This window comes from Anabrus simplex, chromosome 4, assembly GCF_040414725.1.
Source record: "Anabrus simplex isolate iqAnaSimp1 chromosome 4, ASM4041472v1, whole genome shotgun sequence".
NCBI classification, from domain to species: domain Eukaryota; kingdom Metazoa; phylum Arthropoda; class Insecta; order Orthoptera; family Tettigoniidae; genus Anabrus; species Anabrus simplex.
In genome coordinates, this window is record NC_090268.1 from 4064858 (window position 1) to 4083087 (window position 18230).

At 38.5% G+C, this 18230-nt stretch overlaps 1 protein-coding gene across 1 annotated transcript in view; it reads right to left on the reverse strand.

Moving 5' to 3' along the window:
* Positions 1-229: 229 nt before the first annotated feature.
* LOC136871570 (uncharacterized) overlaps positions 230-18230 on the reverse strand; it is a 58337-nt gene continuing 40336 nt past the window's right edge. Inside the window, exon 5 of the mRNA XM_067144993.2 lies at positions 230-365. Within this exon, the coding sequence (XP_067001094.2) occupies positions 330-365 (36 nt within the window). The 3' untranslated portion in view covers positions 230-329. The remainder of the gene's footprint in view (positions 366-18230) is intronic.

Below are 18230 nucleotides of genomic sequence, written 5' to 3' on the forward strand. Positions count from 1 at the left end.
GCACCAAGATTAATTCAAGAGGATACAAGTGGTAGCATCAAAGAGTTTGACTCATGTATTGCAAGCATATTCAATTATTCAAGAACAGTACATACAGTTAAAATATTTATATTTTTGAACTAAAGAATACAGGTGTTTGGTCTACTTATCAGTGGAATGGCTATAAAGTCATGGTAGCAAACTCTAAAGCTACCCTTGAGGACGAGTTATTTCGAAAGAAGCCAGAATTGCTTGAAAATGTTCTCTAGTTTCTCTGTTTGACTGCAGTAGGTCAACCAGCTGAGCATGGATAAGGTCATTCTTCTGTTCCAGTTGGTCTAGTGCTGAATTTAGTTCATCCAATTGCAGGTTAAGTGTGTCGAAGTCTGCAAAGAGAAAACATCATGAGAAGTCTAACACATCAACTGATTAACATCTATCAGAACCCTGAACAGCAAAAGGGGGCCATCACCGTTTTATTATAAGCAATAATCTCAGTTGGACCAAGACACATTCTCACTGAACAACCTGAGCAAGAGACTTTCTCATGGATGTGGAATTTCATGTTACTTTTCTTTTAATCATCATCCCATAAACATGTTTCTTATGAACTTTGTGTTTGAGTCATCAGTCCATAGACTGGTTTGATGCAGCCCTCCATGCCACCCCGTCCTGTGCTAACCTTTTCCTTTCTACGTAACTATTTCATCCTACATCTGCTCTAATCTGCTTGCCATATTCATACCTTGGTCTACCCCTACCGTTCTTACCTCCCACACTTCCTTCAAAAACCAATTGAACAAGTCCTGGGTGTCTTAAGATGTGTCCTATCATTCTATCTCTTCTTCTCGTCAAATTTAGCCAAATCAACCTCCTCTCACCAATTCGATTCAGTATCTCTTCATTCGTGATTCGATCTATCCATCTCGCCTTCAGCATTCTTCTGTAGCACCACATTTCAAAAGCTTCTATTCTCTTTCTTTCTGAGCTAGTTATCGTCCATGTTTCACTTCCATACAATGCCACGCTCCACACAAAAGTCTTCAAAAACATATTTCTAATTCCGATATCAATGTTTGAAGTGAGCACATTTCTTTTCTTAAGAAAGCTCTTCCTTGCTTGTGCTAGTCTGCATTTTATGTCCTCCTTACTTCTGCCATCGTTAGTTATTTTACTACCCAAGTAACAATATTCATCTACTTCCTTTCCTAATCTAATATTTCCTACATCACCTGCCTTCGTTCGACTGCACTCCATTACTTTTGTTTTGGACTTATTTATTTTCATCTTGTACTCCTTACCCAAGACTTCATCCATACCATTCAGCAGCTTCGAGATCTTCTGCAGTCTCAGATAAAATAACAGTATCATCGGCAAAATTCCAGGTTTTGATTTTCTCTCCTTGGACTGTGATTCCCTTTCCAAATTTCTCTTTGATTTCCTTTACTGCCTGTTCTATGTAAACATTGAAAAGGAGAGAGGAAAAACTGCAGCCTTGCCTCACTCCTTTCTGGATTGCTGCTTCTTTTTCAAAGCCCTCGATTCTTATCACTGCAGACTGATTTTTATACAGATTGTAGATAATTCTTCGTTCTCGGTATCTGATCCCTATCATCTTCAGAATCATAAATAGCTTGGTCCAATCAACATTATCGAATGCCTTTTCTAGATCTATGAATGCCATGTACGTGGGCTTGTCCTCCTTGATTCGAACCTCTAAGATCAGACGTAAAGTCAGGATTGGTTCACGTGTTCCTACATTTCTTCTGAAGCCAAATTGATCTTCTCCCAACTCAGCTTCAACTTGTTTTTCCATTCTTCTGTAAATAATAAGTGTTAAAATTTTGCAGGCATGAGATACTAAACTAATGGTGCGGTAGTTTTCACACCTGTCAGCACCGGCTTTCTTGGGAATAGGTATAACAACATTCTGCCGAAAATTAGATGGGACTTCTCCTGTCTCATACATCTTGCACACTAAATAAAATAACCTTGCGATGCTGGTTTCTCCTAAGGCAGTCAGTAATTCAGAGGGAATGTCATCAATTCCAGGTGCCTTGTTCCTATTTAGGTCACTCACAGCTCTGTCAAACTCTGACCTCAAAATTGGGTCTCCCATTTCATCAGCATCAACAGCCTCTTCATGTTCCAGAGCCAAATTATCTACATCTTTACCTTGATACAACTGTTGGCTATGCTCCTGCCATCTTTCTGCTTTGTCTTTCCCTAAAAGTGGCTTTCCATCCGAGCTCTTAATATTCATACACCTAGATTTCCTTTCTCCAAAGGTTTCCTTGATTTTCCTGTATGCAGCATCTACCTTTCCCAGGACCATATAGCCTTCGACATCCTTGCACTTCTCCTTCAGCCATTCTTCCTTAGCTACCTTGCACTTTCTATCCACTTGATTCTTTAATCGCCTGTATTCTTTTCTGCCCTCTTCATTTCTAGCATTCTTGTATTTTCGTCGTTCATCAATCAGGTCTAGTATCTCCTGAGTTATCCACTGATTCTTAGTTGATGTTTTCTTCCTTCCTAACATCTCTTCAGCAGCCCTACTGACTTCATTTTTCATGACTCTCCACTCTTCTTCTATAGTGTTTCCTTCAGCCTTTTCATTTAGTCCTTTTTCAACATGTTCCTTGAAACAATCCCTCACACTCTTTTCTTTCAACTTGTCTAGATCCCACCTTTTTGCATTCTTTCCTTTCTTCTATTTCTTCAACTTCAGATGGCATTTCATGACCAACAAGTTGTGGTCAGAATCCACGTCTGCTCCTGGGAAAGTTTTGCAATCCAACACCTGGTTTCTGAATCTCTGCCTAATCATAATGAAGTCTATTTGATACCTTCCAGTGTCTCCAGGTCTCGTCCATGTATACAGCCGTTGTTTGTGGTGTTTGAACCAAGTATTGGCAAGGACTAAATTATGATCAGTGCAGAATTCAACCAGCCGACTTCCTCTTTCGTTCCTTTGTCCCAATCCGAATTCTTCCACTGTACTACTTTCTCTTCCTTGGCCTACCACTGCATTCCAGTCTCCCATCACAATTAGATTCTCGTCACCTTTTACATATTGTATTAAATCTTCTATCTCCTCATATATTCTTTCGATTTCTTCATCATCCGCTGAACTAGTAGGCATATAGACCTGCACTATTGTGGTGGGCATTGGTTTGGTGTATCTTGACGACAATAATTCTTTCACTATGCTGGTCGTAGTAGCTGACTCGCTGCCCTATTTTCTTATTCATTATTAAACCAACTCCTGCATTTCCCTGTTTGATTTTGTGTTGATAATTCGGTAGTTGCCTAACCAAAAATTTTGTTCTTCCTGCCAACGTACTTCACTTATACCAACTACATCCAACTTTAGCCTATCCATCTCCCTTTTCAGATTCTCTAACCTACCACAATGATTCAAACTTCTAACATTCCACGCTCCGACTCGCAGAATGTCAGTATCCATCTTCCTGATGGTCGCCCCCTCACGTGTAGTCCCCACCCGGAGATCCGAATGGGGGACTAGTTTACCTCTGGAATATTTTATCCGGGAGGAAGCCATCATCAGTACATCATTCATACAGAGAGAGCTGCATGTCCTCGGGAGGTAATTACGGCTGTAGTTTCCCGTTGCTTTCAGCCGTGTAGCAGTATCAACACAGCTAAGCCATGTTGAGTATTATTACAAGGCCGTATCAGTCAATCATCTAGACTGCCGCCCTTGCAACTACCGAAAGGCTGCTACCCCCCTTTCGAATAACCATTCGTTAGTCTGGTCTCTCAACCCATCCGATACGGTTGCACCTGCATCATTGGGACACGCAAGCCTCCCCACCGCGGCAAGGTCACATGGTTCGCAGAGGAGGCTTATGAACTTATGGATGCATAATGGACCCTGGTGCATAATACAGTTTCATCTTTGATGAGGGCCTTGACTGATACACACCAATAAATGATGCGTATTTACATTTATAAATAGTTATTTCACACAATGTATATCACATTAAAATTGTATGATACTGGAACAGTCAATTTCTCATTTTCTATTATTATATCACCAGGGTGGTATTAACACAACTGCAAAACTGACAAACCACCAGGGGCACCTATTCTCTTATTCTTAAAAAAAAAAGAGAAACTGAACAAATGTTCAGTGCCTGACATGAGTCAGTAAAAATATTACGTAATCCTAAAATGAAAACTTAATTACGTTTTGTTGATTATAGTAGTTCATTTCAGTGCTAAGCTATGAGTTACTTACGTAATGATTGTGAACAAAGCACACTGTTGATAATGCTTATGAGCAAAAGTTTTGTGAACCAATCGAAACCTTGGAAAGTGTACTGCGAGTGCTGCAGTACATCTATATACATGAGTGGGCCAATCTGTTGCTATCTAACTATATGAAGGTATAAAAAAGAAAATAGATATGAATTAATGAGGCATTGCCAGGCATCTTGAAACTTAAAACTTGGTACCAGAGAAGCTGATGACCTCAGGAACCTTAGAAAAATTGAAAATTCCGAAATTCCAAGGGGGCTAAGCTGGGAGTTTTTAAATTGGGAGCATTTCTTTCACTCAGTCAAATATATTTTTCCAAAGCAATGACCTATAGTTTTCATGGGCTTAAGTGTTTCCTGAAAGTCCATATTAAGTTTTAATGTCAAACCCCAAGAAAATGTTCAGGGAAATTTTTGAGATGTTAATGGAACTTTATGTGAAGTGACCAGTACAAAAGTATAAAAATGAAAGTAAACATGAATTAATGAGGCATTTCCAGACATCTTACAAACTTAAAACTTGCTACTACAGAAGTTGATGCCCTCGGGATTTCTAGAAAAATAGAAAATTTCCACAATTCCCTAAGTGGGCCAGGCTGAGTGCGGGTTTCAAAATTGGGGCTCAGCATAAAAATGCAAGTGTAGGCATTCCATCACCCAGTCTGATATATTTTGCAAAGTTTCCATGGGCTTACAAGTTTTCTGGACATTCAAATAATGTTTTAATATCAAACCCCAAGAAAATACTCCACCATTGCATCACTCAATGCGACTACGGTATCGTGGGCGCAGAGAAGAAGTCAAGAAAGAAGCCGACGCAGATGGAAGAAGAAATTTTCAATCAAAATTACCAAATTTTTGTAGGGCTGATCTTATTATATTACAGAGTGTAAATGAACTGGATAGTCAAGGACTATGAGAAAGACTATCTAACCAAGAGCTATAAGTGTATCAGGTTACTCAATTGTATAATTTGTAAATGTATAATGTGTGCCTATCTATTGGCAAAGTGTGTGTGTAAAGTTGATCTTGTTATTTCTAAGATTAAGCTCCCGAAAAATCTGAACCCAAGTCCCCAACCTGCCGTATCCTTGGGGTCACCATAATCTCAACTTACAGGCTGGAATGCTGCAATTTAATAAAGGGATATTTTCGTATGTCCTGTGGGAGATTGATGAGTACCAACCATAACACATAATTTACTATATCAAAAGTTACGCTATGGAGACGAGTGTGTGCTGTAATACTAATGTTTTGAAAAAGTACCTTCATATCCACCAGTGGAATTACTTGGGATTTCAAAATCAGTGATATTATTATTTACTACTAATACTATTGAACATAAGAAAATACGGTAAATGACCTTACATTTTTCTTCTTGCCGAAGGCCCAAGAAGGCGGCGATTCGGGCTTGGATATAAATCTAAGTTACACTAGTGAAGGCTCAATATCCAATCACTAAAGTTACTGATGGTACTTTGCCCTCAGAGCGCCAAATTGATTTAATCGTATCATTGGTTTTCTTGTTAAGTCAGAGAATGTTGTAACTGTGTCGACCAACTAGGAAGTTCACGCAGCTTTTCTTGATCTTACGGGTTATTCTGTAGGTCATCAAATTAGTTAATATATACAAATATTCTTTGAAGCGCTATCCATGACAGACACTAGCAAGAAATGTGATGATGAAATTCTGAATTTGATGAAAATATGCATAATGTATCATTGTCTGCTTGAAGAATATAAAAACTGAAAAGCATCTTTAAATTCTAAAAATTTATGACACACACACACACACACCCACACACACCCTCTCTCCAGTTTTAAGGTAGTTATTATAGTTTATAATAGTTATTTAAAAAAATAGACAGTATGCATCTTCAGGCAAAATAAGGACTTCAGTCAGAGGTTGAAAGTTTTTCTTTTTTAAGCATATGGCATGTGTGTCCAAGGACATGATTGCTAGTTCTGCAGCTACATTTTCAGTTTACTAATGTACTGCTGTGTGAGGACGTCTGTGGGTGTAGGTGTAACTGTACAAGTTAGGAATGGGAAGGAAGTGGCAATGGTCTTGAGAAAGGTACCATCCAGGCATTTACTGGGGTTGAGTCCGGCTCCATGGCTAAATGGTTAGTGTGCTGGCCTTTGGTCACAGGGGTCTGGGATTCAATTTCCGGCGGGGTCAGGAATTTTAACCATAATTGGTTAATTTCGCTGCCACGGGGACTGGGTGTATGTGTCGTATTCATCATCATTTCATCCTCATCACGATGCGCAGATCGCCTACGGGCGTCAAATCAAAAGACCTGCATCTGGTGAGCCGAACTTGTCCTCGGACACTCCTGGCACTAAAAGCCATATGCCACTTCATTTTTCCTGGGGTTGAAGTGGAAAACTATTTTGAGGATGGCCGACAGAGGATTCAGACCCACCTGCAGTGATAACTGGCTGTGCTTCAATGCAGTGAGCAAACTTGTTTGGTAGAGAACATCTAGAAACTGGGTTTAGGTATGGTTACAATGTCCACTGTATATTGGTCATGGTAACTAGCAAAATGATTATGAATACTGAATGTGTCAGTTGTACCATGTCTGAAGGTATAAATGAAATCTTGCATTCTTAAAAGTTTTATTTGTCTATGATTCAATAGATGTCTGACAGTTGTTCTTGCAGGATAAATTGTTCACAAATCTGCTAAACTACATAGCATTAACAGGTGCTTATCAAGATTATTTTGGTATGATTCTTAAATATCGATTCATCAGTAGTACACTCAACCTGAACAACATAATGAATACCTCTGGGCAAAAAGGTTGTAACTAGGGAATTCAATCCCGGCCCTTATTTCTAATCCCGGGATTACACTTGGTCAGTCCTGGGATTATCCCGGGATTGAGGGTTACAAATAAAAAATAATAAAATCTTACAGATATCAGCTGTTTAATCAGCAAATCAAAATATAGACAAAATCAACATATTTTATCGTATACACCTAGATAATCTAATCACTCTAACCAACCAGATTTAAAATCACTCAGGGCCTGTACTACGACTGTCAGATAAACAGCCAGATACGTAGGCTGCAGTTTTGCAAACTAGAAGTTAAATATTTTCTTGCGTACTACCAACGGATTTTAACGTCGGTATTGTAATGCGGAAGATGCAGTAACATTTTTACTGGGTTGGTAATAAGGTTACTGGAAATATAGTGAAATTTAGCGCGGTGGTATACGTGTTCCCTGGTGTTTTCGTTTGTTTAGCTCTATTCCTTTTGAAATTGTATTATTAGAATCCAATATCAGACTCTTATTAAGCTATAATGTGGAAGTCCAGGTCAAAAACAGAATTAGGACTGAAATATACACATACGAAGAAATGTTAAAATTAATTAACTGTATAACGATACTGAAACTGTTACAGAAAATAAAAAGACTTACACCTGGACGCAAAAGTTAAGATTCAGGTTATGTATCCTTTTTGTCTAGTACTATTTACGTGGTTGCGCGTTACGACTAAAGTAAAGTTTATATTCGTAATTAATGCCACTGATGCAGCGTGGGATCATTAATTTTATTATTAATTCAATTTATTGTTTGCTCATTGAATAAGTAGTTAGTTTCTTTTTTTTCAATACAATGTGAGATTAGCTAACTGGCAAGCATTTACCGGTATCTCACTTTAGCGTAAATACTTTTGTAGCAAGTTGTTATGAAGTAAAAGAAATATAACCTCCTTAACATTCTCATTCGACGGAAGAATCGTCATGAACAACGTCGTATACCTTTACTCCATATGTGCGTCGCGGATAGATTTGGAATAGAACCCACGCTTTTGACACGCATTTTAATGATTAGGAAACGTGTACTATCACCTCTAGTACCCTACCGACTACCATTTACAAGGTAAAAATATGTGTCAGACTATTGGGACTCGAACCCACGAAAAACTGCTTAGCAGGAAACTATGTTGCCCTAACGACCACGGCTACCCATGAAGCTTACGGTTGATTGCTTGTGTGCTACTGATATACTCCGTAACAACAACTTGCTAGCTTGCGAAATCTTTAAAAATTCTGTGATAGCTGGACAGGGGGCATGACATACTTTATAAATATATACATAGATTACATTGTAACAACTTAATTTCGCACAGCATTATGCAGATGTAGATTCATCTCGATGAGTAGCCATCTTGATTCTTTACAGTAGCGTCCCCGATAGGAGCGAAGTCCCAGATAAGAGCGTTAACAGCCTCTCCAACTTCGGCATAGCTATACTCGAGAATATTTTCCCAGATTGCGCATAAACGAAAGTCGTAGTACGCGTTTTCAACCGAATTTCCAGATAAATGTCCAAACTGCCAAATAAATTTATACCGCACTTTTATCTGACTGTCGTAGTACAGGCCCTCAGTCTCTACGTTAAAATTTTTTCCAAGAATCGTGAGATCTCTAAACTAAAATTTAAGAAAAACCCTTGTGTAACAAACTATGCAAATAAACTTTGGAAATTAACAACAATCTCTCTGAACATAGACTAAACAGACGACTTTCATGTAACAACATAATAAGTAGGTAGAACGTTTCTTAGCAAAAAGTATTTAAAAATAACATTAATCAGCCACATTTCTCGTAAATATAAAGAAAACTAATTTAGTAGGAACATTCTAATTTGAATTGTGAAAATATGATCCGAGAAACAACGCATCCAGTGTCTCATCACCAAGTCTGCTTCTCAATTTGTTGCACATATATACAGCTGCTGAGAAAGCGCGTTCAGGTTCGATGGAAGTTGGAGGAATCATTAGTAAATACTTATAAGCCTGCTCTAGGTTATAGCTCTGAGAAGAATTTGAAGACCGTATAGGTTCATTTCCTTCTTAACAATTCTGGAAAATTCATTTTCATTTAATGCTTCAGAAGACATAATTTTCATACTGTTTTCTATTTCCAGTTGAAGCTTTTCTTTGAGCGTCAAATAATTTTTTTCTGTATTTGTAGGCTCGACTTGCATATTTTGTTCTTCCTCTTTGTCACCTTTTTTACCATTAAATCTCTCAATTAAAGAAACAATCTGGATTTTGATCAGGACTTTGCTCGGACTTACGCCGACGCCACATTGTCACTATGATGATTTCGTAGGCAGCATAATACACCACTCAACTCATTTCTTCGGCGATCTTTCATGCGCTTTTGTAAATGTATCTTGAATTTAGGAGCCAAATCGGAGCTATTGTCATTTAACTGCTTAAAAAAAAAACGTAAGGGCAGCATCCTCTATGTGTAACTTCCTGCTAGATGCGCTTAACATTGAGCACTCTTCTTCACTCGTGCTTTAAGAAGACTACAGATTTATCTCTTCACACGAGATTTACAACAATTCTAACCACTTTATATGTTATTATAAACCCCACTTGAAGTATCAAACATTTCCCTCGCCCCTACAACATAATTTGAGCGAGCGCCAGAAACGTCTCATTACTAGCTTTAAAATGTATTTAAACTCCACTTGGAGCAACATTCTTCATCATTATTGTGACGTTTGAACTGTTTAGGATCCATACTTTTCTATTACGCCCTCAACCAAGACAGGACACCACTTCACAAGATTCAACGTAGCAATTTGCGTTCTTATAGAACTACCAATATGCAACTTGTTACCACATTTTTAGACAAAGACATTCAAGAAAGTGTATAAATTACGACTATTTGTTTGTAAGACTTTATCAAGACTTTATTTTTTAAAATATTTTAACTACTGTCAACCATCTCGCTCACCTTTTGAAGCATATTTCCTCCATCATCCTCACATTCATTTGTATTTTATTTTTTTTAAATTCAACCACAATTAAGAACAATCAGGATCTTGATTTTTTATCTTTCAGACTGAGGTTAAGGCTGAAGATGCCCTCAAATAAGGGCAAAACATGTCCCTATAATTTTATTCACAGATTTTATGTCTTAATTAAAATAACTTTTTATGTATTGAATAGGTGGAATAAATAAACATTAATATTTCTTTGACTTTATTGCTTTCTCACGTGCCGTGAAGTTTTATCCTGGCCCTAATTACTCACAATACAGGCCGATACATTCAACTAATAAAAACGTTCTTGAATTAGTTACTTTTAAACACCTGTACTGCCATTGTAACCGTGTTATGTGTATTTCAAATTGACCGGAAAAATCTTAACCTAAAAGCAGCCTTTAAACGTGATTATTGGGCGCGAATTTCAGTGTTCCGACTGTTCGTTCACGTTCTGTGCAGCTTTATGCTGGACATGGCCATAACTACACACAGGCACACACCACACAGCACATTCGGTACAGGCACATTCCTGCTGGCGCGGAGCATGTAATGTTGCCTCTCGAGGTTCTCTCTGCTGCGCAGTTACAGTCCCGTGTCCCGTACGCCCACTGCACACAGCCAAGGCCAACTAGTCTATCTAGTTTGAAGGTTGAGTCAAATGTTCCACCTTTACAATACCAAGATTCTTTATTATCTAATTATTTACATATTGTGGTTCATGTTTGTGGGTTACTGTAGTCACGTCCTAGTTCGAGAACCATGGGCAACGGCTGAGTGGCCTAGTAAGTGGTCCTGAGAGTCGGGATACCAGTTGCTAAGGAATGGGAGTGGGCATCTCGGACATATTCTGAGTCCTGGCCCTCCTTGTGATCAGGTGGCTAGGACTATACAATCCACCGGTGGTCCATAACCCGTTAGAGGAGAGATCCTCACTTGGACTATGTGCAAGTAGGGTAGCAACCTGCTTCATGAATCTACCGAGCTCAGAACATTTTAAGCAAGCCTCGGACCTATGGGAGTAACGGAGTCCCACTCCCATTTGACAGGCGAGGGACTCCTTGGAAACAACATGGGGAACGAAATGGAATTCGATGGGGAGCTATCAATATTAATGGGGATTATGGAAGAAAGAAAGTAGAACTGGCTGAGTCAGCAAAGAGGATGCATCTGGATGTGCTAGGAGTAAGTGATATTCGGGTAAGGGGAGATAACGAGGAAGAGATAAGAGATTATAAAGTGTACTTGACGGGTGTTAGAAAGGGAAGGGCAGAGTCTCGGGTAGGGCTCTTTATCAGGAATACCATTGCACGCAACATAGTTTCTGTTAGGCACGTAAATGAGCGAATGATGTGGGTAGATTTGTCAGTTGGAGGAATTAGGACTACAATTGTGTCCGTGCATTCACCATGTGAGGGTGCAGATGAGGATGAAGTTGACAAGTTTTATGAAGCATTGAGTGACATCGTGGTCAGGGTCAATAGCAAGGATAGAATAGTGCTAATGGGCGATTTCAATGCGAGAGTTGGGAATAGAACTGAAGGATACGAAAGGGTGATTGGTAAATGTTGGGAAGATATGGAAGCTAATGGGAATGGGAAGCGTTTGCTGGACTTCTGTGCTAGTATGGGTTTAGCTGTTACGAATACATTCTTCAAGCATAAGGCTATTCACCGCTACACATGGGAGGCTAGGGGTACCAGATCCATAATAGACTATTATCTTAACAGACTTTGAATTCAGGAAATCTGTTAAGAATGTACGAGTTTCCCGTGGATTTTTCGATGATACTGACCACTATCTGATCTGTAGTGAACTAAGTATCTCTAGGCCTAGGGTAGATAAAGTGAAATCAGTCTGCAAACGAATAAGGGTAGAAAATCCCCAGGACGAGGAAATTAGACGGAAGTACATGGATATGATTAGTGAAAAGTTTCGAATAGTAGACAGTAAGCATTTTCAGGATATAGAAAGCGAATGGGTGGCATACAGGGATGCTGTAGTAGAAACAGCAAGGGAATGCCTAGGAACAACTGCGTGTAAAGATGGGAAAAGGCGAACATCTTGGTGGAATGATGAAGTGAGAGCAGCTTGTAAATGTAAAAAGAAGGCTTATCAAAAATGGCTCCAAAACAAGGGCCGAGGCAGACAGGGAGTTGTATGTAGATGAAAGAAACAGAGTGAAACAAATAGTTGTTGAATCCAAAAAGAAGTCATGGGAAGATTTTGGTAACAACCTGGAAAGGCTAGGTCAAGCAGCAGGGAAACCTTTCTGGACAGTCATAAAGAATCTTAGGAAGGGAGGGAAAAAAGAAATGAACAGTGTTTTGAGTAATTCAGGTGAACTCATAATAGATCCCAGGGAATCACTGGAGAGGTGGAGGGAATATTTTGAACATCTTCTCAATGTAAAAGGAAATCATCCTGGTGGTGGTGTGAACAGCCAAGTTCATGGGGAGGAGGAAAATGATGTTGGTGTAATTATGCTTGAGGAAGTGGAAAGGATGGTAAATAAACTCCACTGTCATAAGGCAGCAGGAATAGATGAAATTAGGCCTGAAATGGTGAAGTATAGTGGGAAGGCAGGGATGAAATGGCTTCACAGAGTAGTAAAATTAGCGTGGAGTGTTGGTAAGGTACCTTCAGATTGGACAAAAGCAGTAATTGCACCTATCTATAAGCAAGGGAACAGGATTGCAACAACTATCGAGGTATCTCATTGATTAGTATACCAGGCAAAGTATTCACTGGCATCTTGCAAGGGAGGGTGCGATCATTAGTTTAGAGGAAGTTGGATGAAAACCAGTGTGGTTTCAGACCACAGAGAGGCTGTCAGGATCAGATTTTCAGTATGCGCCAGGTAATTGAAAAATGCTACGAGAGGAATAGGCAGTTGTGTTTATGTTTCGTAGATCTAGAGAAAGCATATGACAGGGTACCGAGGGAAAAGATGTTCACCATACTGGGGGACTATGGAATTAAAGGCAGATTATTAAAAGCAATCAAAGGCATTTATGTTGACATTTGGACTTCAGTGAGAATTGATGGTGGAATGAGTCCTTGGTTCAGGGTTCTTACAGGGGTTAGACAAGGTTGCAATCTTTCACCTTTGCTGTTCGTAGTTTACATGGACATTCTGCTGAAAGGTAAAAATGGCAGGGAGGAATTCAGTTAGGTGGAAATGTAGTAAGCAGTCTGGCCTATGCTGACGACTTGGTCTTAATAGCAGATTGTGCCGAAAGCCTGCAGTCTAATATCTTGTAACTTGAAAATAGGTGCAATGAGTATGGTATGAAAATTAGCCTCTGGAAGACTAAATTAATGTCAGTAGGTAAGAAATTCAACAGAATTGAATGTCAGATTGGTGATACAAAGCTAGAACAGGTCGATAATTTCATGTATTTAGGTTGTGTGTTCTCCCAGGATGGTAATATAGTAAGTGAGATTGAATGAAGGTGTCGTAAAGCTAATGCAGTGAGCTTGCAGTTGCGATCAGCAGTATTCTGTAAGAAGGAAGTCAGCTCCCAGACGAAACTATCTTTACATCGGTCTGTTTTCAGACCAACTTTGCTTTACGGGAGCGAAAGCTGGGTGGACTCAGGATATCTTATTCATAAGTTAGAAGTAACAGACATGAAAGTAGCAAGAATGATTGCTGGTACAAACAGGTAGGAACAATGGCAGGAGGGTACTCGGAATGAGGAGATAAAGGCTAATTTAGGAATGAACTCTATGGATGAAGCTGTATGCATAAACCGGCTTCGGTGGTGGGGTCATGTGAGGCGAATGGAGGAGGATAGGTTACCTAGGAGAATAATGGACTCTGCTATGGAGGGTAAGAGAAGTAGAGGTAGACTAAGACGACGATGGTTAGACTCGGTTTCTAACGATTTAAAGAGGTGTAGAACTAAATGAGGCCACAACACTAGTTGCAAATCGAGGATTGTGGCGACGTTTAGTAAATTCACAGAGGCTTGCAGACTGAACGCTGAAAGGCATAACAGTCTATAATGATAATGTATGTATGTATGTATATATTTTTTTTTTTAGAAATATGAAGGGACATGTTTCGTCTGACTTGTAGACATCATCAGCCACAAAAGTCTTTAAGAGAAAGCAACAAGGACAAGGAAAAAGCAACACATTAAATTAATTCGGGTAGCCGAATACGTCAATTAAAATGGTGAAGAGGGTTCAGGATTGATCAGAGCACGACACTTAAAAATATATTGACATAAAAATTAAAATTGTGCACATGGGATGATTTAGTAAAACTTCTTCTTTTTGAAGGTGCTGTGTTGACATACACTATTCTGTTGTGTTGTGAAAGATTGATGATGAGGTGCACAAAGTTAAATCCAGTAGAATAAAAACGATGTGATGAGGTGTACAAAGAGAATTTGTTGGAACTGTTGTTCCAACATACCATATTCAGGAAGCCCACCCAAACTATTAATACCATTTGGCAAGATTCAATGCATCCGGAATCTCAAAAAAAAAAAAACATTTTATAGTTTGATCCACAGAGCTTTCCATGTCCCTTTATCTAATGTAAATCATAAAAAAGAACTCGACTCCATTTGCTTAATAGCAAGAAAAAACTGGTTTTTTTTTTTTTTTTGCTAGGGGCTTTACGTCGCACCGACACAGATAGGTCTTATGGCGACGATGGGAAAGGAAAGGCCTAGGAGGTGGACGGAAGCGGCCGTGGCCTTAATTAAGGTACAGCCCCAGCATTTGCCTGGAGTGAAAATGGGAAACCACGGAAAACCATTTTCAGGGCTGCCGATAGTGGGATTCGAACCTACTATCTCCCGGATGCAAAAAAACAAAAACGGTTTTAGCAGGCAATTTATTGACAGGATAGTCAATAAAGTTACTAACAAATCCAGTTCAACTCTGCTTAGAGAAACAAAAAAAACAGATAAATACGCCACTTTCACTTATACCAATAATAAGATTTACGATATCACCAACATAAGATCAATATTGCTTTTAAAATAGTCAACAAAAACACTAATCTCTTTTACAACCAACATAAAATTAACTACACTATGAATAAATATAATAAATCAGGCGTATAGAAGTTGAATTGCAACCAATGTCCTGCGAGCTATATTGGGCAAACCGGAAGAGGCTTTTCAGTCAGATATAAGGAACATATCAACGCCGCTAAATACAGAAGATACTCCGCCATGAGCACTCATATGACAGAGTCCAATCATTTCTTTACTTCCATAGAACAGGACTTAAAAATTCTTTATTTTCTTAATAAGGGCACTTTAACGTTCTATTAGTATAGATCCAAAACGTAATCCCATTCACAATTTGAATGAAATTTCAGAAACTGCGAACGTGATTTTCGAGGCATTGCTTAAAAGTTCCTACTTCGACAAACTTACAAACAAGGTTCCATGTGACAGCTCCTCACCTATTGGTTCCAACCTTCCCCTACTTTCCCCTCATACCAGGTCCCATCACACACGACCTCCATAGTTCGCCCCCAGTCAGCCATAATCATCCACGCTGAACTAGTCGCTCTCGGACAGGCGAGAACGTAAATAATCAGATGTGCCGCACTCTCTATATTTTTCATTTATTGCTTTATATCACAGGATACAAAAACTTGCCTATTTTAATACTAACAACAGCCATCATTCTCGTTCTAGGGCCCTTTACTGCACATACCACACGTTATTATGTTCAAATATTCCACCTAACTTCTCAGCAAGAAATGTCAACATCATGCCATTAAGACTACCTTAACATCCGCTCACTGGATTTCTTACACATCGTTTTTATTCTACTGGATTTAACTTTGTGCACCTCATCATCAAACTTTCACCGACACAAGAGAATAGTGTATGTCAACACAGCACCTTCAAAAAGAAGTTTTACTAAATCATCCCATGTGGACAATTTTAATTTTAATGTCAACAATATATTTTTAAGTGTTGTGCTCTGATCAATCCTGAACACTCTTCACCATTTTAATTGACGTATTCGGCTACCCAAATTATTTTAATGTGTTGCTTTGTCCTTGTCCTTGTTGCTTTCTCTTAAAGACTCTTGCGGCTGATGATGTCAGCAAGTTAGACGAAACATGTCCTGTCATATTTCTAAAAAAAAAAAGATTTATAAATAATTAGATAATAAAGAATCTTGGTATTGTAAAGGTGTTTAAAATTTTAAGACACCTTGGACTACACCCCAAATTAATAAACATGATAAAATTGACTCTCACCAACACCAAATCAAAAGTGAAGTTTAGGGGTGAAACATCAGACATTTGAAATTAAAACTGGACTACGGCAGGGAGATGGGCTCTCACCACTATTATTTAACTGTGCTCTAGAAATGGTAATGAGGGAATGGTTTAGGAAATGTCCCCCCAAAATAAAGACTGGGCAAAAAATCAAAACAAAGTGCCTGGGTTTTGCTGACGATTTAGCATTACTAGCAGTGGACATAAAAGAAGCAAAAACCCAGATATCAGAACTTCAAAACATTGCAAATAAAACTGGCCTCAAAATATCATTTGAAAAAACAGAAATTATGCCCCAAAAACCAACACAGCTAAAAGAAGTCACCATAAATGGTAATAAAATCAAAATAGTAACTCAATTTAAATATCTCGGAGAAGTAATAACACATAACCTAAATGAAAAAATCTCAATCCAAATAAGAACAAATAGATTAGCTAAAGCACAAAAATTAACATGGGATATCTACAAAAAGAAATGTCTATCAATAAATACAAAAATAAAACACTACAGCACAATTATAAAACCGGAAGCTACATATGTAGCAGAAACACTCTTTTACCTGAATAAACAATCCAAGACTGACAGACTTCAGAAAATTGAAAGGAGGATTGGAAGAACCTGCATCAACAAAAAATACCAGAAAGATGGACAGTGGCAGTTAACACCTAACAAAGTCGTGTACAAAGAGCTAGAACCCATTACAGATACTATGCGTAAGAGGAGACTGGGATTCTTTGGACATATCATGAGGATGTAGGACTCGAGACTTTTGAAACAACTAGTACAACACAATCTCATCTCAAAAAATACCACAACAGGATGTAAATGGATCAGAGAAGTAAGAGAGGATCTGAAGGAAATAGGCCTTACAACAGAAGACACCACAAATAAGATAAAATTGAATACAAAACTTAAGAATACAAACCTCCGCTTTACCCTTACACAAAACAAACCAACAACACGCACATTTTCAACTGAGGAAAGGGCACAAAGATCGGAGCATCTGAAGAAGTACTGGGAGGACCGCAAAGCCCGAACAATCCCTTCAAAGAGACCTGAACGATGGACTGACGAAAGTGATCCTATGAGAAGAAGAAGAAAGGTGGAACATTTGACTCAACCATCAAAGTATACTTACGACAATACAGGCTCAAATGTAGGATGCTAAATGGTTTATTTTGTCACCTATTCAATACATATAAATTTTACATTTAGGAATTTATTATTAATTCCGCTTGAGACATGTTTCGCCCTTCATTGAGGGCATCATCAGTCAAATTACCTCCTCAAGGCAAAAATCAGGTACCTGATTAGTATTTAACATGCACAAATTAATACACATTACAATGGGAAAATTAAGTACGAGAAACTCTTGTACATGGTGATGGTTAAACAATATAAGTTTAAAGAATAAGAAGTCGGCACCAATGCTTAAAATTACTGGGTAATTATAACAGAATTCAGCAGTGGTGCTTTGAAGAATAGTTGACGCACTCATAGGAAATTATAAAGTTTATAAAATTATTTACAGTATAACAGTCAGGGGGAAAGGGTATAGTGCTCGGCGTCAATGTTTGTAAAAAAAAAATTACTGTCAATGGTTGGTAACTATGAAGTAAATTTACATTATCCAATTGAACAGTTAAGAATTTACAGTTTATATACATATTTACAAGAGCAGCTTGGTGAGCAAGGATATAAAAAAAGGTCTAGTACCAAGTGCGTCCTGTTGTTTTAATCATTGGAAGATGATTGTAGCATTGACATATCAAAAATATGCAGAGTGGTTTGATCTTAGTTTACAGATTTATTGTTGGAGGATTTAAATCGGTGCAATTTTAAGGTAAATCTTGAAAAATCTCACTTCTGTCGACGAAGCACTCTGTTTCTCAGCCATGTTA